At 37.0% G+C, this 24,371-nt stretch overlaps 2 protein-coding genes and 1 long non-coding RNA gene across 7 annotated transcripts in view; 1 reads left to right on the plus strand and 2 right to left on the minus strand.

Annotated features, from left to right (window-relative positions):
• Positions 1 to 6,330: 6,330 nt before the first annotated feature.
• On the plus strand, positions 6,331 to 22,637 carry LOC144642824 (uncharacterized). 4 transcript variants are annotated; one of them, XM_078501911.1, is made up of 3 exons: positions 6,331 to 7,145; positions 20,625 to 20,896; positions 21,429 to 22,637. In XM_078501911.1, the coding sequence occupies exons 1-3, from the start codon at positions 6,979 to 6,981 to the stop codon at positions 21,941 to 21,943; spliced, it is 954 nt and encodes a 317-aa protein (XP_078358037.1). In that variant the 5' UTR covers positions 6,331 to 6,978; the 3' UTR covers positions 21,944 to 22,637. The 4 variants fall into 4 exon arrangements, with proteins under 4 accessions (XP_078358037.1, XP_078358038.1, XP_078358039.1 ...); XM_078501912.1 differs by having other exon boundaries at positions 20,628 to 20,896; XM_078501913.1 differs by lacking the exon at positions 6,331 to 7,145 and adding an exon at positions 15,792 to 16,428.
• Positions 7,921 to 14,279, minus strand: LOC144642845 (uncharacterized). 2 transcript variants are annotated; one of them, XR_013568791.1, is made up of 3 exons: positions 14,223 to 14,279; positions 12,898 to 12,949; positions 7,921 to 8,200 (listed from the first exon to the last, which is right to left on the minus strand). It is a non-coding gene; the product is annotated as an uncharacterized LOC144642845 (long non-coding RNA). The 2 variants fall into 2 exon arrangements; XR_013568792.1 differs by lacking the exons at positions 12,898 to 12,949; positions 14,223 to 14,279 and adding an exon at positions 10,026 to 10,333.
• The window catches only part of LOC144642826 (uncharacterized), a 29,885-nt gene continuing 21,299 nt past the window's right edge, over positions 15,786 to 24,371 (minus strand). The window contains exon 9 of the mRNA XM_078501916.1: positions 15,786 to 15,866. The gene's annotated coding sequence lies outside the window, so the exon portion shown is untranslated. The remainder of the gene's footprint in view (positions 15,867 to 24,371) is intronic.

Genomic DNA, 24,371 nt, shown 5'->3' on the forward strand with positions numbered 1-24,371 from the left:
ATACTGTACATTGTCAATGTTTTGCTGACGTCTTGAGAAGTGTCTTACTAACGTCACTAGTCAAATCTAAAATATATCTAAACCAAGTTGTGCAAACATTCTACTCTTTGTGACAGGCGACTTTGACGCCCAATTGTGCGGAAATGAAAATCGACATACTTCTTGCTAAATATATAAAAAGTAGTTTTAAAGTGGAGTCCGCCTCAAAAAAATGTACCGCCAGATCACACTGCTATTTGTAGAAACCAGCAAAGCGTCTAGTTTCAAAGTTTCCCACAAAAAGATTGCGTGACATGAATGACGTTACCCCTTTTATTTACAAAAATAGCTTCAACTTGTCAAAGCAACTACAGTTTCACAATGGTGATTATTAGTACTTTACCCCTTAAGCTTTTTTCTCTGTCCTCCCGCCGAAGCAAAGAAGTGAACCAAATTGCAGATTAGCCCAAAAATCGACCCAGTGTTCCTACAACGATTTACTGTCAAAACTGAAATGAAACCGATTGGCCCAGGCTATCCCCGTCATTTTTAGCCGACAGGAGACTATCGTCTAGGACGACCAAAGGGTAAACTATAAATCGGCCACGCCCGATTAATAATTTCTGGGTATATTTTAACCATCGTTACTTTATACGGTTATTTGTACCCAAATTCTGGGTATATTTCAACCATGGTTACTTTATACCGGAATCCGGAATTCGGAATCGGAATCCGGAATCGGGAATTCGGAATCCGGAATCCGTTGACTTGCTTAAAATGTTTTAATATTCAGAATGAGTGACGAGAGAAATGATTCACTCTTACAGCGACGACCAATAAAATCATAAGGGAAGAAATTTCTGTTTTTTTTTTCATTGTTCTGGAAAGAGCTTGACGTGAAAACGATTTTCAAAAGTGGCCGTTGGAAACTCTATCTAAATAGAATCACCATCCAGTGTCAAAAGGTTTAACAAAAACCATGCAGTCCACTGTATAGTGATTTATCCAGCACACATGTCGGAACACGTCCAGTGCGTTAAACATTTACGTGGACTGGTGGATCGCGTAGAAGCTGCATGATTTTTAACATGTGGTCAAGCAAATCTAGCGTATCTAACGAAAAGGAGAGTAAAGTAAATCATTCGTATAGCTTATTTTAAGGCGATACGTGACATCAATATTTGTTAGTTATTTGCTACACTGATACATTTTTGACTGTCAAAACATTTTGTGTGCAAAATAATCTCGTTTAATGTGTGACGGCTGCGTTTGAAAAATTTGATAGCAATATAGAACGGTCTTGATCCCAGATGCATGATTTAATGGTATTTTGCCGATTGTTAGCTGAAATAAATCTTTTTTAAGAGATTCTCAAGTAATAAAACTCGATTCGGTTCTATAGGAGGAAACTCGTTATTTCAATTCGTGATAAAAAAATAACCACCCGTGAAAAAAGAAATTAAAGTTGCAATTGCTTCGACGCCATAACTGGAATGTCGTTGATAAAAGATGCATCATAAATTCTAGATATTTATTATATTTTTCAGTGGTCAGATGTAATAGCTCTTTAATTTAGGAGATCGTTCACTAAATGAGACTTCTCCTAGTACGCACTTAGTTGTTGAGATTCTATAACCACAGCCCTCTAGCTGCTCTAGCTGCAAGAATTTCGGTCAACAGAGAATTCTTTTTCAAAAATTTAGATCTAGAATTCACATTTTTTTTATTGGGTACTTAAATTTTATCAGAAACAAGCTACGCAACGTAATATTTCGGATTTAATGAACTTGCTTTCTCTGGTCTTTCCGTTTTTGTTTTCCAAATTCCCGTTTCCGAATTCCGATTCCAGATTTCATGTTTTAGGGTTGCCGCTTTTTAAGAATGGTTACCTTATACTCAAATTGTAGGTACAAATCAAATCAGATCTGATTGAATGACAATAAAAAAAGGCACTCTGTGCATGCTCAAAACATTCGCTTTAGCCAGAAAGTTAGCTTGGGTGGGGTGGGGGCGAAAACTGCCAACACGCTTTTCGTTTCTACTACTTTTAAGCTTGCGTGGCCGGCGTTCAAAGGGGAAGGAGAAGGGGACTTGAACGCCGGACACGCAGGCTAACTACTTTTGGTCTTTCGGTCTAGAGCAGCAAGCCAAGTCTGGGAGGGGGGTGGTGGGATTTAAGGGGGGGCATTCCAAAAATTATGGCTTTAAAGGGGGCAAGCCAAAAAAATATGGTCTGTAAAGGGGGTCACTGAAAATAATTATACTTTTAAGTGTAACAACAACAACAACAACAACAAAAACCCTTTATTAAACGTGTCTGGGGTATTTAGCCTTGCTGCTAATTAGGGACACACACACACACACACACACACACACACACAAAAAAATATATAAATGTGAAAGTTAATAAGTATATCTGACTTGTTTCAACAAAAGGTGCCCGGCCGACTGACAAAAGTCTTGAAATTCACCAACAGCCACCCTCCCTTCCCCTGCGGTCCCCTGGCTAGACCAGGGATCTGGGTGGAGTGACTAGTCAACCACGGTGACAAGCCAAGCTGCCACAGGGCTGCAGCTGGCTGCCAAACACAAGACAGTCATTAAAATACCATGACCTTGCCGTGACGCAAAGTCTGGTGAAAATGAAACAAAAAACTCCACTATGCCCACCCCCCTTGGAAGCCAGAAATTCAACCCCTGACCCTGGGCTCCCAGGGCTGCTAGCTCTACCACTCAGCTACCCGACACAACCTTCCAAGACATTGCCACTCCCCCCCCCACCCCACCCTCAATTTTTTCTCGCACTTCAAGCACGGTTGGCATCGCCGACATTCTCGACGACGTTGACAGATACTTTAATTAGGGGGCGGCAGACGACTTCACAAGTAAGTGAGGGGAGCAGGGATGGCGCAGTGGTGAGAACGCTCGCCTCCCACCAATGTGGCCCGGGTTCGATGCCGGCCCGGTACCATATGTGGGTTGAGTTTGTTGTTGGTTCTCGTCCTTGCTCCGAGGGTTTTTCTCCGGGTTCTCCGGTTTTCCTCCCTCCACAAAAACCAACACTTTCAAATTCTAATTCGATCTGGAATCAGTGGGATCAAGAATAGCCACCTAGTGGAATCTCCCACTGTAAATTCCCATTTATTTTATTTTTTTTATTTAATTGTATCAGGCTTTCCTTTTTTTCGCCTTCCCTCCGCCGCGAAAAAAAAAGAAAGCCTGATCGCAGGTTATGCTGTGACTGGCAAAGTCTGGTGAAAATGACACAAAAAAACTCCACTATGCCCACCCCCCTTGGAAACCAGCAATTCAACCCCTGACCCTGGGCTCCCCAGGGCTGCTAGCTCTACCACTCAGCTACCCGGCACAACCTTCCAAGACGTTGCCACTCCCCCCCCCCCCCCCCCCCCACCCCTCAATTTCTTCTCGCACTTCAAGCACGGTTTGCGGAGTCCACCTTTTGTCAAATCAGTGTAGATATATTAAAAAGTTAATAAGTAAATATTAAAATATTAATAGTAAATATTAAAGTCAGATGAGGATAAACATAGTGGACAGTTTTCACAATTATCAACAATTATCCCCAAGCAAAGATGCCGTGTCTCTTCTTCTTATAGTTGATATGAAGGAATGTAGGGTATCACAGTTCTTTTCATCTCTTGAAAGTCTTGACCACATGTATGGACACATTTATCTTATAGAGTGTTTCCCGTATCTTACAGTCCGAAATCTTGGTTTCTTAAAGTCATTTCCATTCCGAAGTTGGTATGTCGTTCCATTTTCTTCAAACATATTCTGTAAATAGATTAGTGTCAGTTTATGTTTAACTTTGTACATTAGTATTGCCAAATCTTGTAACCTTTGGTTGTATTGAGTCGTTAGTCCAGCTTTCTTAAGTAGTTCATCATATGTCATATATGTTGTAATGAGGGCTTCTGTAATAGTAAAAAATCTTGCCAGAATGCCCAAATAACATTCCTGTGGTTCTGAAAATTCAAATTTTCCTGGGGGAGCCTATTGGGTTCTCTATTACTGCCCTTGATTTAATGATTGCACGCAGTTTGTTTCAGGTGTCAAGACCTGCAATTTATAGTGTAGGTTCTTCCCGGGGGGGGGGGGGGGTACTAAAAAGTTTATACGGGGAGGCTCCGCCCAAAGTTCTAACCCCTTACCCGTTTATATACCATTTTTGACAGAAATTGTACCCCCCGATACCTTAACTGAAAAAGGTACCCCTCTCATATACCTCATAATCACTTTTATGTAGCGCTAATAAATTAAAATAATACAGCCATAAATTGCGTCTGTTCAATATTTTAATTAAAGGCCCTTAAATAGCCAAACGGCAGATTTTCATACCCTTTCATATACTTAAACCGTGAAATCCCTACCCTTTTATATACCTGAAGCCTGAAAAAGGTACCCCTTTCGGGCGGAGCTCACCCGTATAGGCCATTATAGGGAGTAACCCCCCCCCCCCCCGGGAGGTTCTTTGTATGCTTTGTTGGCTTGCCCAGTGAATATCAAATATATCGCACTGTTGGACGGTAGAGTCGTGAAGGGAGGGTTCATATCGGGGCTCTTCCCCCACCCCTTGCTTTCTTTTTTCCATCTTTTTCCATTTCCAACTACTTTTCCAACTAGAACCGCTGTCTTACGGAATCTATTGGACCCGATTTGTACGGTTGTATTTTATAAGTGTCCGTATTATAGAGATAGAGTTTGTATGACATCCTCTTTCCCTGAGATCAAGTGAGCTTTCTGTAACAAAGAGGTATCCGTGTTATGGAGTAATCTGTATATGTAATCTTCTTAACGGCCCTCTTGGGCCTTGCCTTTGGAGAGATTCACGTATTGCTCTTTTATTTTTTTCCGCCCACTCTCTGCCCTCGCCCCACCTCTTTCAACACCTCTTTAATCGCCAATGGTATTTCTCATTGTATGTGGGAACAGCTAGATATATAGCTGGTCGGCGTTTCAGACGGCATCGTTTTAACAATTTGCGTGTTTTCTTCATTACCTGTTTTCGTGTTATGTCAGTCCAAGGTCAGTGGCATTTGGAAAAGAGTTTCGCAATAAGAATAAGAATTGTGCTTTTTCTTCCCAAAATCAATCCAAAACTTGCAAATCAACATTTCGTCAAATTTGTCTACCTACTTATTTCACGAGACAAAACGCGCACTAATAACAAGTTGGAGATGCAACAGTTTCTTTTAAAATTAAAAGGTATTTCCTTTGTGTTCGTCTTAGTGTCTGGCAAATGACTTACATATCTTATAGGTTTCCCAATGATTTTAGAACTTGAATAAGCCTCTGGGTAAATACAAACAGCATTCTTACAATGCTTGAAGTTCTCATAAATGTTCTTGTAGTAAGCTGGTAGCTAGGGTTGTTAGTACCACAAAGCTGGAAATATTATAAGCACTTTTAATCTGACAATCGTTTACGTAGGGTATTTGTGGATAATCGGATTAGCAATTAAATCTTTCAAGGTTTTAAGTATCAATTTCCGTGAGTTGTCTCTCACCTTTCGCTCTCTCTTCTCCTTGTTAGAAAAGATGAGTTTCTGTGTGTGAGCAATTTGACTGCAATATAGACCAATGCTCTGCCATTAAATGACTTTGCCATTTATAGAGCCAGCATTATTTAATATAGGGCCTGAAGCAATACATAGATCTTGATATTTTATACATTTTTCTTTCAGACGGTTTTTTCATTGAAGAGTTTAAATTGTCCTGTCTAGAGCTTTCAATCTGTATTCTTGTTAGTGCGGCTACAGACCGACCAATGGCAAGAAATTCTTCAGAAGGATTACTTTTAACTATGAAAAGAAATATTAATGTCAGTACATTATCAACCGGTTTGTTCAAGTAGAAACCGTAATGGTTCTTTCTTTCCCATGAATCTGGAAAATGCATTAAGCTATTCTATTCTGGAACGTTTCTAATGTAAAGTAATTAGTAGCTAATCGCATAATTGATCACATCCTTCAACGTTTTAAACGTTAAAAGGAGTCACGATGTAAAAATAAGTCAGTATTTCCTCTGAACAATGACAACGATACCGCCTCTAAACGATGTTAATCATTTTCCCTGCTTGAAATGGTTACAGTATGTAAAAGTAATAATAACTAATCGGATTAGAAGACTTGGATTGGAGACTATGAGAACCTACTGCCTTAGTTAATCTAATCTCAGGTTCACCGGGACTGCATCTAAGAATCCTGAAAATGTGAAAAACATATTAGGCAAGACATGGGCGATTTAAGATCAGTACTTGATGGTCACAAATGACCCCCCTTCCGTAAGCGGACAACTATCCCATTCCCAGGTAATTGGACACGTGGATCTGGCCCATACTGTACTGAATTTATACTTTATATTTCACATGTTTCTTCGAGACAGACACTTTTCTGCAAAGGCGGACAATATGGAAAAGCTTATCTTGAGTCTATATTGCTTCATTTGGAGAGTAGAATGTATACATCTGATATAACCGACTACGCTTTTGGGTGAAAATGATGGTTGAACTTTGCTAATTATTGTTAAGCCGCGGTCATTAGTTTTGTCTTTATCCCCTTGATGGAGCCCGAAACATGCCTGCATTGAAAACTCTAGAGTAGCTAAAGTACTGCCGCAAAATAAGAATAATCCTTCTCTGAACAAGCTTTTGGTTCTCTGCAGTAACAAAAATGCCGAAATGCTACCATCGACCCTAGGTATAGAGTCAGAGTTTTTAGGCTTTCTTAATTGCTCTTTTGGCATTATTGTCACGGTAGATCACACGTAAACGTTTAGGAAACCGCAGACGTTCCTTAGCTCATATAATTTATCGTAAACATATAAATTCTCCTTATTGGCCTTCATACATTTCTTATAGTACTAGTTGAAAGAACTTGTCTGGATATCGCTGAAGGTAATTTCTCGTGGGTATTCACAATTGAAATTCTCGTGACGTGTTTGCAAGCCGGCCTTGATTGACCGATTGACTGTTGACAGTATGAAGAGAAATAGAGGTACCTCACTCGGACTCCTGGGGCTTAATTCAGATTTGATTCTAAACCAAGTCGAAGCCACTCTCAGGAGTAACCTTACCGTAATGGCGTTATACTCGAAACAACAAAAAGTCAGAAAGCAAACGAGAAGGCACATATTGTTTGCTCAAAGGTAAGTTGAATTTGGCAAGCAAATACTTAAAATATTATTCTTGTTTGTTGTCAAAACACACAGAAAACGAAGTAATTCTGCTAATTATATATCAAAAACGAGTGCCGGCGAGTGTTTCATCGAGGTTTCCAAACACTCGAAACAATTAATCAGTTTTCTCGTGTTTGGAAAACCCGATGAAACACTTGTTCTTTGAAGTCTTAAGTAAAAATGCATTTTAACAAGACCACCTTCCATGACCTTGAAGCTTGAAATAAAAGATTGGCATGGAGACTACTTGTAGTAATCGTCCACTATATCTTCAGTTAGTCGGCTAGTAAGATGTGTCAAGATGTGTGTTTAAAGTATTTCGCTCGAAAAGTTTATATGAAGACGGAGTGTGGCTTTCCGTCCCCCCGCCGTTTCCTTTTCTTCCACGCGATTTACCACGAGTTTCACATAGCTTAATCACCACCTTTTTATTAGCGCCGTTCTCGTTTTCAAAAGAGTGAAAGCAGAAAACGAATCACTGCATAGAGCTGAAGGATATTTTTAAGTGTATTCCTTGTGTTAAAAAGGTACCCTGTAACAATGGAAAAAATGTCAACTGTTTTTTAGCACCATTTGATTTGTCATATTAGAGCTTATAGAGGCTTTAGTTGTAGTGATTTGATGAGGAAAATTTGCCTTTATCGACAATATAACTTTAAGCAAACTTGAAGTTAGTATTGTAAGGAAGAAAACAAAAGAAAATCGAAAAGTAATCGTACAAATAAGGTCTATAAAGGATCAAGGAAAATAATGTTACTCGGAATCGAAAAAAGAGCTAAGGAAATCTTTATTTCTACACGGATAATGCATCAGCTTTAAAAATACTACAATCCTAATTTACATTAGTACTTACTGTAATACTTTAATTCTAAGATGATAAGCTATTACTAAGGAAAGCTGCTTTCCACGAATGCCGTGCCATAGAGTACTTGTTTTAATACACCTTTCAATTGCCTAAGGGACTCTGCTTGTCTTTCGTTGGAAAGAAGGCTGTTCCATAAGATTGCGCCGCTGTAGGAAAAGCTCTGTAAGACAAGAGAAGAAAAAGTAACTTGCATGTAAAAGAGAAATGAATACATACCGAAACATCATCTGGTAAACTGATCGTTTCATTTTAAGTCGTGGTGAGGGGTGATTCGTGAATAGGTCTCTGTTTAAAGTTAATAGTCAATAGTGAAAATCTGTCAGTGGCATCTGTGAAGAAGTGATTCAGGGAATTGTCAAACAGACAAGTCATGGATAATATGCCCTGAAAATCAGTAAATGTCTTGATGCATAATCAATTCTCAAAACGTATTCTGAAAGAAACATAAAGTGATTACTAAGGAGAAGTGATATTTTAATAAAGGCAGACGTTGAAAGGCTAAAGTAATAGTCAAACATCACATATCTCGTCGTTTACTGTTTTATTCTAGTCCGGCCGGTAGCTCAATATCAAATATTTATTCCGAGTCAAACACCTTGAGTAACCTAATTCTAATTTTGAACAAAAAAGAAATATGTCGACTGTGATTTTGCTGTAGCGTTGAAAATGATGCAGATATTATTGTCGCATTAATTACTATACTCTGTAATTTGTGTCAAGGTCTAGTTTGGCAAGATGTTATTTCTTTTAATGTTAATTCTCAGAAATTGGTGTAACATAAGCACAATGTTCATTAGTTCGTGTTTTTTTTTACATTCTTGTCACCTGCCCGTCAATATATTGATATTATAACGAGAAACTATGTCCTTAGAATCTTTCGATTCACTGTTTTCAGTCTGTAATATCAATCACGGAAGAGTAACTTAACAGTCGTGGTATATTATTCTCGTGTAGAAAGTGCGTTGTTGTTTTTGTCAGTCTTAATTCTCGTTGATGGATCCTGATTTGGTTTACTTATTAAACGCTTTAGTATTTTTTCAATGATTATTTCCTAGTTAAATCGGTCTTTCTTTGGCGGTTTTCTTGAAATCGATCTTTAAGCGCAAGCAATTGATTTGACGAAAGACGTAATGGCCTGTCGGATAGGTTGTGCCGAGTCATTACGCCCTTATATTTTGCCGACAAAAGCTTGAATCATGAATTGTCTGGCAACAAATGTGTTTTTCCTTTAGATGTGCCGGAGTTAATAGCCGTGCAATACGGGGCCGTATTTACTGAAAGCTCACTTTCATTACTGTTATTATCACTATTCACCAACTCGAAGTGGCCATATTGTACGAAACTCTTAGTTGACTTTAATAGCTTCACTTGTCACTCGTTCAACACAGATTGATTTTTTTTGTTTTAGAGAATCTACCGACAGTTTAAATAACAGTACTTCAACAAAGTATAATACTATTTAAACCGACAAGAAGCAGTAAAGCACCTTTTTTCGTACATGAATGGAGACCGGAAGGTACATGTACTCCAAGTGAAGGCTGCCTTCGCGATATTGAGTAGGGAAACGATCGAGTTGAAAATTGCACTGAAATTACGAATATGCAGTGTTTTTTGAGCACGAAAAAGCTCTTTCATCAATGAATAAAGAAAAACAAAACTTCATCCAGTCGTTAAAGCGATTATTTTGCTACCTTCATTCTTCGAGTAATTTTTTTTCTACCGTAAGGGAATGATCCACTAGCATCTATGCCATAAATGTCATTTTCGCTAAATAACTCAACTAATAAATAAATTATTAAAAGCTTCTTAGTTTAATTTAGATTCACGATATAGAAATAAATCTACAGTGGCTATTGTAAAATACTCTTCATCAGGCGATAAGTATGAGCAGGCGTCCAATATAGCAAAAAAAAAAAAATTTCCTTCTCGTGTTGACGACTAAATATCAAAGATCTTGTGTTTTAAATCACTTATTTTGCACTTACCTCTGATTGTTCTTAGTGGTGGCAATAAATCTTTATTGGACGCTAAAATGACAATTTATGGAGTAGCTGTCTACCCATGAGCAGGCCGATATTTGGACATATTAGCTGATATTGGATAAAAGTCTCGTAACGAAATAAATGATGGCGTGCTAAAGGACCTAAAGCTGACCGATGACGTCAAGACGAATTCGTGGGCTGTTTCTGAAAGTCAAAGTGATTTAGCCAGATGGAGTTTCTGACCTAAACGCAAATTCATTCATTCATTTAATTTAATGCGTTCAGTCTGAATGGCTGTCATTTCAAATATTTGAAAGCTCATCCTCAACCGGAAATCTACTGTTCTAATGATGTGGTTATCACTGTAGACCTCTTTTGAGGAGTACAATTGCGCGACATTTTGATGGCAATTTCAACCCTTATTAAAGGTGCGATCACTTCAAATATACGCTCTGAAAACGATAAAGGATAATAAATCAAAACACGCGAGTTGGCAAACTTTAATATTGCCCTCGGGTACTACAGTAGAATTTTGCATTTTTCTGGAAGCGTTGGTGAAAATAAGATATATATTTTTGTTTTTATTGTTATGACCTTGGCGATCGTGCGATTTTTTTTTTTACTAAACCGCCTTAAATCCTGTAACTGAACACTTTAAATTACCTTTTATCACCTTTGAATAGCGGCAAATATATAAATTAAAAATTGTTTTCGTTAGGTTATATTAAAATCTGTTTTCATTCGTTAACTAACTGTTTTGATGAATATAAAAAAGAAAGTATTAAAAAATCACGCTTTCCTAGACCAATTCTCAGAAGTACAAGGTAAATAAGTCAGTTTATAAGGTTCGATATAAGAATGGGCAATGTGAGGATAAATATCGGTAACACACGGCTTCACTCAAAGCCATGCAGCTGATAACTTGCTTATCAAACTGAATTTTCACAATAGTCAAGTTAAAGTGATCGGTGATAATTTATCTCGGTTGTGACATGTTTCGGCGGGCTTCCGGCGCATAAATGGAATTGTGTTTTAATGTTTTTTCTTGCGCCTTTTGTACATCGTTGGTCGCTTTGGACTCGCTGTCGGCTAAAGTTGCCAGTTGTCGCTCTAGCTTCCCGCCTTTGTTTTCCGCTGGCAAAAGGAAAAGTACTTCTTGGACTTAAGATATTGTCGAAAATCATCTTACTCGCCTTATAAATGGAATGGGAGTTTTATTAATTTAAGTAATTTTAATATTCTTTATGTAGACATATACCAGGGACGCCTGCAAATATCTTTATCTGTTTTTATTTACAAGAGAATTTTTAAAAGCACATGTTTTACGAGAGAAAAATATTGACTCTAAATTCAAAGAAATCTCAGCGGGGATTTATAGTTTGGTTTATCACAAGTTAATCATCTGTACCAAACAAAAGCGTTTAAAAATTAGCTTCGGAAATCACCCCCTTTAATATCCTCTGATCTCGCAGTGACCTGCTGGAGATCAGAGGCTTTTACATAAAAGCAGCTTTCTCTTCAAGGAAGCTCAAATAAAAAAGAAAGAAAAATAAATCTAATAACTTTATCTGAACAAGGCAATTTAAGAATTCTTTTTATTTCCAATTTACCATTAACTTAGCAGAGTTCCGGTCTCCTTGCAGTAAATTAAATCAAGCGATAAGTAAATTGAAATTTTCTTTTGTAATTGAGAAAGGTATTCAGAATGCTTCATTGTACAAAATGAATGCTGTCAGTTGAATGGTTGTTCAGATCAACAAAAATCGCACGAAAGACATCGCCGATTAAGTAATCCTCACTCGCCCAAATTTACCTCTGCAATAAACTCCTTATAATATTCTTTACTGAAAGCAATCTGAATAAAGAAAAACACGCTTTCGTTTGACAGGTATAAATTCGACATTTCTTCCATGGTATACTTAGAGAACTTCTAGAACTGACCGATAGCCAACATAAATCGTAATAAATTTGACTTTTTGTAGATTGGTGGACATTTCTGAAATGGGCAATAACCTACAAATTTGAAATATACTGTTGGGAAGTCCTAGCCCATTAAATTTTAACTTACACGCGTTAATATCTTTCTTCAATTTCTGTTGCGAACATAATTCAACGGGAGTTATAAATGTACGCTGTTAATTAACTTGTCAACATAATGTTTTTATTCCCTTGTGTTTGCTGACATGCTTTAAAAATACCCCGCTATCCTTTCAGTGGATATATTTGATAAGGTTTGCTTGGTTAAATTGGATCGTATTTGGAAAAGATTGCATCTTGGTAGCGAAGCAAATTTTAGTCTTTTTGGACAAGAAAACTCAATATTCGAAAGTGATTTCGATTTTGAAGCACTGGAAAAAATATACATATTGAAAATCGAAAGCTTACAACTTTATCTGAACATGCTCAAGCAGCAACTAAAACTGCACATTGAAAAGGAGGATTTGTGGAAGATGTGTGTATTTTCCGTGCAAAAAACACGGGTCCTCGGAGTGTACAATATCGACAATGTACCGAGAAGTCTAGATATCTTGAATCGATAGCCAGGTCAAATTTAAGATTGGCTCAAATGTATAGTTTCAAATGAAATTTGTGCAAATGAAATCACTTTGTTCCTTATCATGTGTAACATGATTACCGCCGTTGTGAAGTCAAACAGCTGAACATAAAACTCGCCCAAACCCGGATTTCGTCTGCGGTGTAAAATCTTCGCCACTAAGGTCTTACCCACTTCGACAAGCGAGTCACCTGGTAAACATCACAACCGCACATAAGACTCTTTATCACTTCGATGGTAATAACAAGAACAGTAAATTTTCATTTTGCGGTTAAAATCGGCTAATTGTTCTTTCAAAGATAAACGTACAGAAATACTCACTTATAAGCAGTGTGGATCAAAGGCTTGCAGACACGTCCAAATGGCCGCTCTCCTGAATTAAAATGATAACTATAGAAATTCGCTTATTATACGATCAGTAAATATAGGGTTTGAAGGGGAATTAAGTCATTAAGAGTAAAAAAATCCTTGCTTGTTCACTAATTCCTAATCAGTAAATTGAAATTAAATTGAAATCAGACTTACTATAAAGGAATTTAAGGATTTAGGAAGAGTACCAACGAAGCCAGGTCTTATGAAGAATGCTTTTCCATAAAACCCCCAAGGTACGAAGCTAGCTTAGACTCGTTCAAACCAAAGAATAATTTGTTTATTCATAATTACAAGTCGAAAATCTAACCAAAGGCTACATTATGATTAATGAAAATGCTCTGTAGTCCATTTCACTTCTAATTCCGGAAATTAAAATCTGCCCACAAGGGACAGAAATTTTGAGAACCTGGGAGGAATTCTGATTTCTAAACTCTAAAGTTGATAAGCTGTTATCCGTTTAGTTTTTTTAGTTTTTTTAATTCCATAATCATCTCTACAGTCCCTATTTTAAATATATAATTCTCAATCAAATGCTTTTTATTTATTTTTTTTTTCATTTACGTGAACGGAAATCTGCTCTGCGCTACCTGCACGAAATATAACAACGTTAATTCTTCGCTAAATAATAATTCGCGAAATTAAAAATAGATAATAACAACAGAGCAAAAGGAAACACTTTTTACGAATTCTAGTAATGAAGGCAAATCAAACTTTATACACAACATGAAATTTTAAAATGTATCCATCACCGATTTAAACGTCTGTTTTCGTGAGTTTTGGTCGCAAAACCGGACAAATATTGAACAAATCATCTCGCACTTTACCGACCGAGATGAGCCAGGGAATCAAACAAAAAAGCGACGTAACAGTCAAGGATTATCTCGTTATTTTTCAAGTGTACCGAGCGCGTTTGCTCAAGTACTTCATCGCGCAGTTAGCAACAATACAATGATTCAAGTTTCATAAAAAGAAAAATGACTGACCTAAGAATATGTTAGTGATCTCAAAGGTAGTAATCCCCGGATTGTTCATTCTGTCAATAGTTATTTCGCTTCTATGGAAGCAGCGATAAAAGGCATGATTGAAGTTGAGTCTAGAAAGAATTGAATCTTAAAAAAAACGTTTTGATGATCAATTTACATTATTTCACCTCGAAATATTAACCGAATAGGTTCGATGTAATTTAGGAATAGGGTAATGCAAAAATACAAGTGTTAAATGAACTAGCAAAATAATAAATCTACCTTGAGCTGGATAATCTGACTATTTCTTACCTTTAAGTTTTAGAAAGAAGGTTAGCAACAGTGAAAGCATACCTCAATAAATTTACAACAGTGTTTCCAAAAGAGCTGAACATTAAATTGAACTCTTAATTAGCAGAAAAATTCAAACAAAAAGGAAGCTTAGTGATAATTTACACCGTGTTTGCTCTATTTGACTCGAACAAATATTAATATTGTTCATCAAAGTTTAATTCGTTTTGATCTTGATTAGAAAAAAAGTTTATTATTTAATAAGCAAGACAAATCTAAACCTTGCTTATATTAGTTCCCATATTTGATGTCGCTTTAAAGATGACTTCTGTCTTCTTAAGGTGCTAAATTCGTTCTATGGATAAAAATGAAAACAGATAAAAAGCCAATCTATTTTCTGCTAAAATGCCAGGAAATATTGGATTTTTATTCACTAATGCATTACGTGGGAACGAAACAAATCCATTTAACTTAAAAAGTGTTTGCTGATTTAATTTATATGTTATTGTTCATCTTAAAGTGAATTTACAGTTATCTTTCCTGAAAAGTGTTAAGATGCCTAAAAGCCAAAACTTTGCGATTAAAGCTAGTCATGTTAGTTTTTTACGATTATGTGCAATTTTGCACGACAATATTGTATTTTTCCGGCCTTTTTGTAAAAATTAATATGGGTTTTTAACAGCTGCATAATACGAAGAAGGTAAATGAAATTTTACCCGAGTCATGTTCAGACGACGCGTTTAGTTTTAATTGATTTAGTAATCGCTCAATTCACAGTTTGAGGCGATAAACTACGTTAAAGTGCATCAAGTTATGCTAGAAGTACGGAATGTCTACGTACAGAGGAAATCGATTAAGATTTTAGCGATGTTATCCATTTGTTGACAGAAAAGCTAACACTTTTGCGATTCAATATAACCTTGCAATTTGGTAATTTCTGTTTGTACTATGTGTTTTTTTGCGTCGCATTTAATATATCTGTAGAAACCTTCGTATTTTATTCAGATGAAGCCCAAGTTATGTTTAAATGTGTGTTGTAAAGGTGGAAAAAGAAGAAATGTTCTTTGATTGAAGAATCGAATTTGAGATAATACTGAGCCCGTGGAGAAAATATCGCCGGTTTATATTCTGAAAATGATAAACAAATTGAACTTGGTTTTAATGGCAGATGCAAAAGGCTTTTAGTAACTTAACGGACTTTGCCATTATCTAATTCCAGTCACGATTCACTGCAGTAAACAAAACAAGACGAAATCCACACAGAAAGTGCCATCGCGCCTAATCAATAAAATCTTACCCTAAAGAATCGCCTCTGACAATAGAAACACCCCATATAGTTATATCAGTACTCTATTATATCTATTAATTGACTCGTCAAAATTTAATGAATTTAACTCACAAAGAATTAATAAAGCAGTTGTGAAAATTTAAATGAAAGTTTTAAAGAGCTGTCAGGCAAACTTTAAGAAAATTTCCGATTGGCGGGGCTGTACCTTTGTTAGAATTTTAAGTTAGAGGGGAGTTAATCAAGAGATGTAATAATGAATCATTATTTTAGAAAGAAAACTACAAACGAGAAGCTCACTATAAAGTGTAGGTGATTATGACTTGAACATCACCGTGTTTTGAGAAGCTGTTATTGAACTACAATGACGTATTCAATATCTGAAAGGTAAACAAGGAGCAATATCATTGAGAGTTCAACTTTGCATAAAACATATAAAGGAAGCAAAATATACGATAAATGAAATTAAAGGTACCGGAATTCAAAATAACGCAAGCTTAGATGTACTTCTATTGAATAATCGTATTTTCTTTAAGGGGAACATTTGTGAAAACAAGGATGCGATAATGAAAAGCTTTTTGTGTTATTGACAATGTAATAAGCTTCGTGCCGGTCAACCACTGCACGATATGGATTATTAAGTATGTTATCAACTGGTCTATATTAACCATCTCTCGCCGGTGATCTTTTCAAAAAGCATTAAAAACAAAACTAGGAAATAGAAGTCACATCCGAGTGGGACAGAGGCTATTTGATTGAAAAGTAACAATACTTATAATAGTATATAATAAGAGACCAACTTAGAGGGAGTCTAACAGCGAAAACGCTAACTACCTCATATGCCAAAGCCTGCTCTCCTTTAATAAAACACAGCCCTGTGCAAGTCACGGATTGTTTAGCAATGGACAAATTCGAGCCAAACGAAAGCATGGAACCACTCAGGTAAATTTTTAAACTTCATCTTTTCACTGTTTTTCGGCGTCTTAGAAAAAGGGACGATTAGAAGTAATTATTTATTGACTCAGGCCTTCTCGTAATGATTTAAAGGCGATGCTGGCAAATTTAGCTGGAGCTCGCCGATATAAATCTGTTTATGGAAGCTATCTACTATTAAACAAAGTAGTAGCTCTTTCCAACGTTCGGCAGCTATCAAAAGTATGCATTTTCTCCACGTACTTGTAATCTTTGCGCTTCGTATTTTTTTAGAAGTTACCAGATCACCAAGCAGTACAAATTTATCAGTTTATTTCAATAGACAACTATAAAACCGCTCAACGATCAATATTTAATTATTGAGATAAAAGTAATGTTTGTTATGTCAGTGGCACACACGCGCCCAGAGATAAGCATTACGTGCCGTTTTAAATTTTTACTACAAGTCTCCCGAATGCTAGCTAAAACTTAAAAAAAAAAAATAAACGAAAAGATAACTTCATAAGAAATATAGGAATATGTCTAATTGTCGCAAGCTGCAAGGTGTGGCTGACGGCTTGAGACAGTTTTCATGGCGAAATCCTTGTAAGTGCCAAAATCCAAACAGGCTTTTTTACTCACTAAAAATTCCGTCAAAAGTGCGTTAACAAAGTTTTTAACCATCAATTTTCTACTGATTCCAGTTGAAACATCATGAAAACCATTTATAGTTTTTCCTCGGTATATTCGCAGCAATTTCTTATCAGCTCTTTGAGAAAACCAGGCTGTAAAGAGATCAGTACTGCTGCTTACATGTTTGAAGTTTGTCTCAGCATATTCGCAAGACATCAAAACTAAAACTCAGGTTTTTCGCTTCCTACAGTAATTTGGTTTATTGGTTTATTCTCCGATTTTACAATAAATCGTTTCTTAGGCATTGATCTTTCAAGTTTTATTTTTGCGTGCAATTTGAGGTGTAAGTGATAAGCATTTTAGGACATAATATAAAACGTTTGACCTCCGTAGACAGACGGATAATCCAATATTTAATCCGGCTATTTATTCTCTATTCATTCCTTACATATCTCTTAATGTTAGTTCTAAGAATTCACTAGCTCATCGTGGCAATATCTCCTAAAATGACTATTCGCTTGCTGATAACTTTTTCGTATTCTCCACATAGTGTGTGTGCCGGACAATTTTGAAGGACATTGTAGGTCAGTTAATCATTTCGTGGCATTGAATTAAGGCTCCTATCAACCGTGTTGTGATATGGGTAGGTCACCGCTAGATGTTGACCTACAAATTTCTACTTTTATTTACAACTTTTCAATCTTTCCTTTTACACTCAATGATACCCTCGATTGACAAAAAACAAATCGATTAACGCCCTTTTTTCTTAAAACAATTTCATCCTTCCGTTCTTCAAGCTAAACGAGCAGACATTTTTACTTATGCCGCCTTATTCAATTGATTCCCCATTCTATTTGTTTTCGGTATCCAAACAGTAATACAATCGTGATAATTTTCAATCGGTTTCTGCTCTGAACAAGGTTGGTCGAAACTTCATTGACAATGAAATCCCTTGCTAAGCATGAAAATGATGTGATTCACTATGAAATTAGCTCACAAGGAGGGTAGGCAACCATCTGAATCCATCTGCTTGTGACAAAGCAAAACATGTGTACCCAAACAATTAGAACTCTTTTTCGAAAACAGCTTAATTAAAGGTACACTAGTATTATTTTACAACAAATATCCTCTCTGTATAGAAACCTCTCTTGTTAAGTGTATTTGTTTACAATCAAAGAAAAGGATAATTAATGTTTTGGGTCTTGTCCATTCTGTTGCTTTCGTTTAAATGTCCAATCAGTAACTCCAGGCTCCAAACATGTTGTGGAAATAAATCACAAAATCCTGCAACCTCACTTGTGCTTCTTATCCTCGAGTCAATAACATCCGTATTTACGGTATTCACCCTGTGACTGGTGCATTAACTGTTCTGTATATATTCTTTTCTTATTTCACACGAGTTTGTTTACTTTATTTCAATCTCCAGCTGGCGGTGTTGGAGTTCGTTTTAAATTCATAAAGCCATGACAATATTTGAGCGATGAATTGCGAAGGTTTTTGTTCTTATGTCGACTTAAACAAATAGTTCAGAGGACATTTGCATTTTCCCTTAATTTTTTTCAGTTGATACGTTTTTGTTGAAATTCTCTCAATTCGTTTATTTAACTGTGATTAGAAAAGCCCAAACGTCGGCTCTTGGTTAAGTTTGCGTTAGAAGACTCTGGCCTTTGTTGAATGTGTTTTGCTTCAGGCTAAGGTAGCGTTTCTGCTTCAAAGCTTTTCTTGTTAATGATTTAATTTCCTGTGCTTGTCTTCGAATAATAACTTCTTTGCAAACGCTTCTTTTGTGAAAAACAATGAAAATCACTGAACCGGCTTCCAGTCACATGGAAGATTAAAAACGTAGACACGTTTACAAAGAAAATTGTCCATACCTCTTGCATCAAAAAGTTTCAACTCCTTCCTAGTAATTATCTACAATATGGGCAATTTCCTTAATGAAACATTAAAACCAACACAGCGGTTTTTGCCGCCTTCGTGTCAACCACGCTCCCAGATTTCCTAAACGCTTAAAGTTGCCCTCTAGAAACCACAATGGCGGTATTTATACAAGACATTCATAATATTTGAATTGTATAATACTTCATTGTTTTAAAGCTATTGAGCTCTTGTGCGGTTTAAATCACAAGTACCGACACAGCCAAGCTCATTAACGTCAAATATCTAAAACTAACACTGCTGTTGTAGCGAGTGTGACACAAGGAAAGAATTTTCCTTAGATAATATCTCCCTCTGAGGTTTGCAGATTGTTTCTAATTGACCCGGTTATTAGCATTGTTGTTAACTCGGTAAAACGTTTACCGCCTTATCGCGAGAGAAACCGTTCGGCAAATGGCAAACCTTAACGATTATTTCAAAGAATATTCCACTGATAAGAGGGGATACAGAGTAATTATGTAAAAAAAACGCACTATATAAACAACGGCGGGTTGCTTTCAACGAAATGAAGATGTTGGGCATTTTAGAATTTTAACCTTCTTAGAACATGTCTTTTTTCTTGAATGAACGTTTATGACGATGTCTTACTATTAACATTTCTTTAACGAACTGCCTCGATTTCTCTTTGTTCAGTTTCCCAAAATATACTTGTTAACAATAACAAATTGGCGCATAAGATACTTTAGATATAGATATGTTCCATGTTGATTGAATTGCAATTATCAAGCTGGGTGTTTAGGCAATCAGTGTTCTTTTGAGAAGCAGTGTAAGAGTGCAGTTTATCTTTGGCAACAGAAGGTTATTTATAACACGACTCAGGTGAAAAATATTCATAGACTTATCCGGTCATTCTGTCTGTAATGATAAACAAGAGAAAATATTTGGATGTTCGTCTACACAATAGTTTACCTTTAGGGAAAACTGGACGTTTTTTGGAAGTTGACTGTTTTTTCGAACCGAATCATAGAAAGATTTTAAAGATAAAGAGGTTATAGGCTTAGAAACAATTTACGAACAGGGATTTATGGGTCGTCATTTTGTTGGCACGGAAATCTAAATGTTTCTCCAGCGAGTCATTTTGTCGGCGAGATCACAGCAATCTTGCTTGGTGCGTCAGTCAAAGAACTGGAACCAATGAGGAGGTTGCCTTTCTCAAAATGTGTGCCTTTGTTCGTCCGACCCCTCCTTAAGTTAAGCGCTAAGGTGCTTTCCAATTTCTATTCAGGGGTTTTCGGCTCCGTTTATCACCAAAACTTATTGCACGCTAAGCGAGGTTTCATGTTTCACCCGAGCAATTATTGTGAAGTGGGTTTTTTACCCTAAGTGAGCATTAGGTGCTAATCGCTATCACAACTCATCGCCACTTGAGGTTGTCAAATCATTCAATTAATTTGGATGACAATTATGCGTGCACGCAGCAATCAAAACAAGCTTGTCGACCGACGGTGACTTCTATTGTACCGCCGCACATCAGTTTAGTATAGACACCGAATTTAATCCACCCCCAATAGCGTTACCAGAGGTTTCGTAACTCCGTGCGCGCTTACAGCGAACGGCGCAGAACAAGTCGCCGCCGTGCATAACAAAAGTACAGCGCGTTAAGCTAGCAGGATGCAAGGCAGTGATCGGTTTTCTATCAATTCTCTCATTGATAGCAGAAGTCGAGGAAGCTTGAGCAGTGATGCGGAGGACACTCAAGACATTTCTGGCCCCGAAGACGACTCCGCGCAGGAGACAAGACAGGCAGTGACATCATTCACTGTCAAAGATATTTTGGACCCACACAAGTTTAACGCTCCAAAAAGGCGCTTAAGCGAAAGCGATTCAGAGACTGAAAGCCCTAGTAAAGAAGAATCAAGAAATAATTCCTCATGGCATCCATGGATGGCGGCTACAAGATTTAGCCGAACGCAAAAATCAAACGGCGGTAAGTCCCACATTGATTGTGATAAATCAAATTTCTCTTGAGAAGAAAAGTTTGTCCAGCGCGATGTCGCGATTTATTTAACTTAAATTTTTAGTTATTTGGTGATTGAAGACAAGATTTTTTTTATTTTACTGCAGCAATATTAATATAAAGTTCTCAGTATGTAACACACCTAAAAACGATTAATGTAAAAACAGCTAAATCACACCCGGCATCATTTTATATATTCCCATTTTTGACCACTGAGCTCACATTAACAGCCATTTAGCTTAAAAGCTTTACCACGGCAGCAATTAATTCTCTATAAAATGTATATAAAAAGTATTTCTAGTTTTACTAACGTTTGTGCCGTTTAAATAATTTAATGTTGATAATTTGTCTTCTCCTCGCACGACGACGCCGACAAACGAGTCTGCACAAATATCTCCTCAAACACGATCAGTTAACCACTCCATTGAAATGCTTGTTATCTGAAAGGCAGACGAATTACTCGTCGATCATTAAGTATAAATTTTAATTTCTCTTTGAACAGAATCTGAAAAATGCACGGAAAAGGACAAGACTGATCACGAATCAACCAACCATCAGGAGAATGAGGAATGTAAGTCGACAATGGCACACAAATCGAAGCGAAAGCGAAGCGGCTCTGAACGGTCAAAGGAAGGAAAACCACGACGGGCACGAACTGCCTTCACGTACGAACAACTCGTTGCTTTAGAAAACAAGTTTAAGAGTACCAGATACCTATCTGTTTGCGAAAGACTTAACTTGGCTCTCTCGCTAAGCCTGACAGAGACACAAGTAAAAATTTGGTTTCAAAACAGGCGAACAAAATGGAAGAAGCAAAATCCTGGCGTTGATGTGACCGCTCCGCCGCGGCCGACAACTCTGCCACACGCTCCTTCTCTGGCCGGTTACGGAACAGGGATTCTGTGTTCATCGCAGTGTCCAACGCAAATACACCACTATCCTCATTATCCGCCTCCTACTTCAGCTCATGCTTTGCAATGCATTATCAGACCGCATCCAACTTATGGACATTTGTAGCTGGAGAGACAAAGAAGCAGTGCATCAAAGATGCCTAATTCCGGCCAACAGAGGGAGGCGAGAACTCACCATAGGAACTTTGTATAAAAAGAAATGAGATGTATTTATGTTTGAAATCAGTATGATGTCTGATCTCCAATGCGACTTTGTTGTGGCACGCTTTCCCTAGGAGTGAAAGAAATTGATATATTCTGTGTCCTTTACACTCGTAAAGTATCGAACCAAGTTCCGATCAGTTCGTAATCTACAAGGTATTCTCTATCAAAGGCTATTAGGGTTTCTTTAATTTAACCAAAGTATTTAAATATATCCATTGCAATGAAAGGTTTTTTTTACCTCAGTTTATTTTGTTTCATGAAAGCAAGCCTTCGTATGCCTCTTGGAATTAAGCCTGATTCGTCTTTTTCCTTCGAATGAACTCGAGCCAATTGTTTGAATCGAAACATTTAAGTGAGGGAGCTATTAAAATATTGGTATTTGTCGAACTTCTGAACTGTAAATACTGTATAGAACCAAATTAAGTGTAAAATAATCGGCCTCGTGAAGGATAATAAACAATCGAAATTACAATAAATGTTTCCCAGTTTAGGTTGTGCGCTAAAGAGTTGCAACCCAAAAAATGTGTTAAGCTTAAAATGTACTTTTGCATTTATTGCTATATAAGGGGAAAAGCAAAATAAATAACTTTTTGACTTAGTCCTGGCTCGTATTTAGGCCGTTTTTTAGCATCTCACCGAAAACGGAAAAAAGATTTCTGCAAACAGCTGTTCCGAAATTTTGACTTATTTTATAACCACAGAGTCGGCAGCCATTACTGCAGAGGCAACTTATCGACTGTTTCATGTACGGTAATGAAACTGGCAAAGCAGTCTATAAATAAAATATACACTATTTTCACTTCAGAATTATCCTTGGCCCAAACAAAGTGTTTAGTTGTTCTGTGAAAATTTGTTTTGCTAATTGGCAAGAAATTTTTCTTTGAATGCTCCAATAAACCGCCTCCTTTGTTGATCTATTACGGCCCAATTTAGCCACACTGATGGTAAACCGGCGAACTCATCAACCACACCATGAGATTTCTTGTTTTCTTCGCACATAAAGGTTGCTAATTCTCAACAAATATTGAATTTACAACCACTTCCTGATGTCGGCTTTGTTTGAAAAAGATTTCGAGCGGAAAAGCCCACATTATGTACAGCAAAGTCTTTAAGGGCACCTGGTCGTGAGTTACACAAAATATCAATCATTTTCAAAGCAAGACCTTGACATTCAAGCGTTCCTTCATTTATATATTTTCAAAATAAGTTCGAAAAAGGCTTGTTGATGATCTTTGTTTATAAAAGTTCTGCTCAATTTGTAGGATTTTTTTATAATTCATTGGCGTCTCCCACGCCTCGTAAATATCCGAGATAAGCTTCTTTTCAATTTTATTAACTCATTGTCGAATATGTTTTGATTTAAGTGACCAACACTGGGCTATTTTCCTTAATTTTGCTGTATGATTTCAAAGTCGTAGATAAAGGTAACTGCTGAGATAAAAAAAAGATAGGCTTTCTTATGTATGGAAAGAAGTGGGTTGAAATAATAAAAATTGTTTCTCCGCTGTCGTTGTGACGTGTGGCAAAAAAATGATCAATGGCCTTTTTACCATTAGGTTCGTTCATTTACGTGTTTAATGGAAATCAATAAATGAGACATCTCTTGAGTGTTCCTTTGTTACGTGAAGTTTCTCGATTTTGCCACCAAACCTGACTCGATGCGTTGAAGTCAAAAGCACATGGAATGGTAACGGGGTCTTTGTGCTTAGTATGAGGCTTTGGGTTCATTGTTAGTTCATGAATGAACTATAAAATTGTTTTTTGAATACTGATATGTTACAAGATACTTTGATTTGATCGTGTATCTGTTGTTGTGTAGACTGCTTATGCTCTGTATCAGTTAGCTTTTAATATCGAAAAACCGGGAGAGTCGTCGTTTTCTGGTTAACCCAAGAAGTTTGTTCCAACAACAGCGAACCTCTAGTTGCAACTAGAGTTCTGCTGAATGGGCGACTGAGATAGCTCCAAACTTTTCATGATAAAATCAAATTCTGTTTAAATGTAGAAATATATCAGTCCTTTTCTTTCGTGAAGCGATAAGGATATCAAGGCAATTTTAATAACCTGGTTCGTTACCAAACAATAAAAGCCGCTTTCTAAAGACAAGTTGAACAAAACTATAGCCGAGATGTTATCTTCCAAGCCTGAAGCAATGGTCCTTATTTTGCGGTTAAACTTAAGTTAGCTTGCCGCCATCGTGGAGCCAAGACGCTGCTCATTTTCACTGAATTAAACTTTATTCCCTTTGCCTCTGTTATTCTGGAAACGTTACCGACAAGGGCTGTGTTCTTGTGGTACATTTTTTCCAACTTTTGACAAGAACAGAACAA

The sequence above is a fragment of the Oculina patagonica genome, chromosome 2, assembly GCF_052425735.1.
Source record: "Oculina patagonica isolate OP01 chromosome 2, crgOcupat, whole genome shotgun sequence".
NCBI lineage: Eukaryota > Metazoa > Cnidaria > Anthozoa > Scleractinia > Oculinidae > Oculina > Oculina patagonica.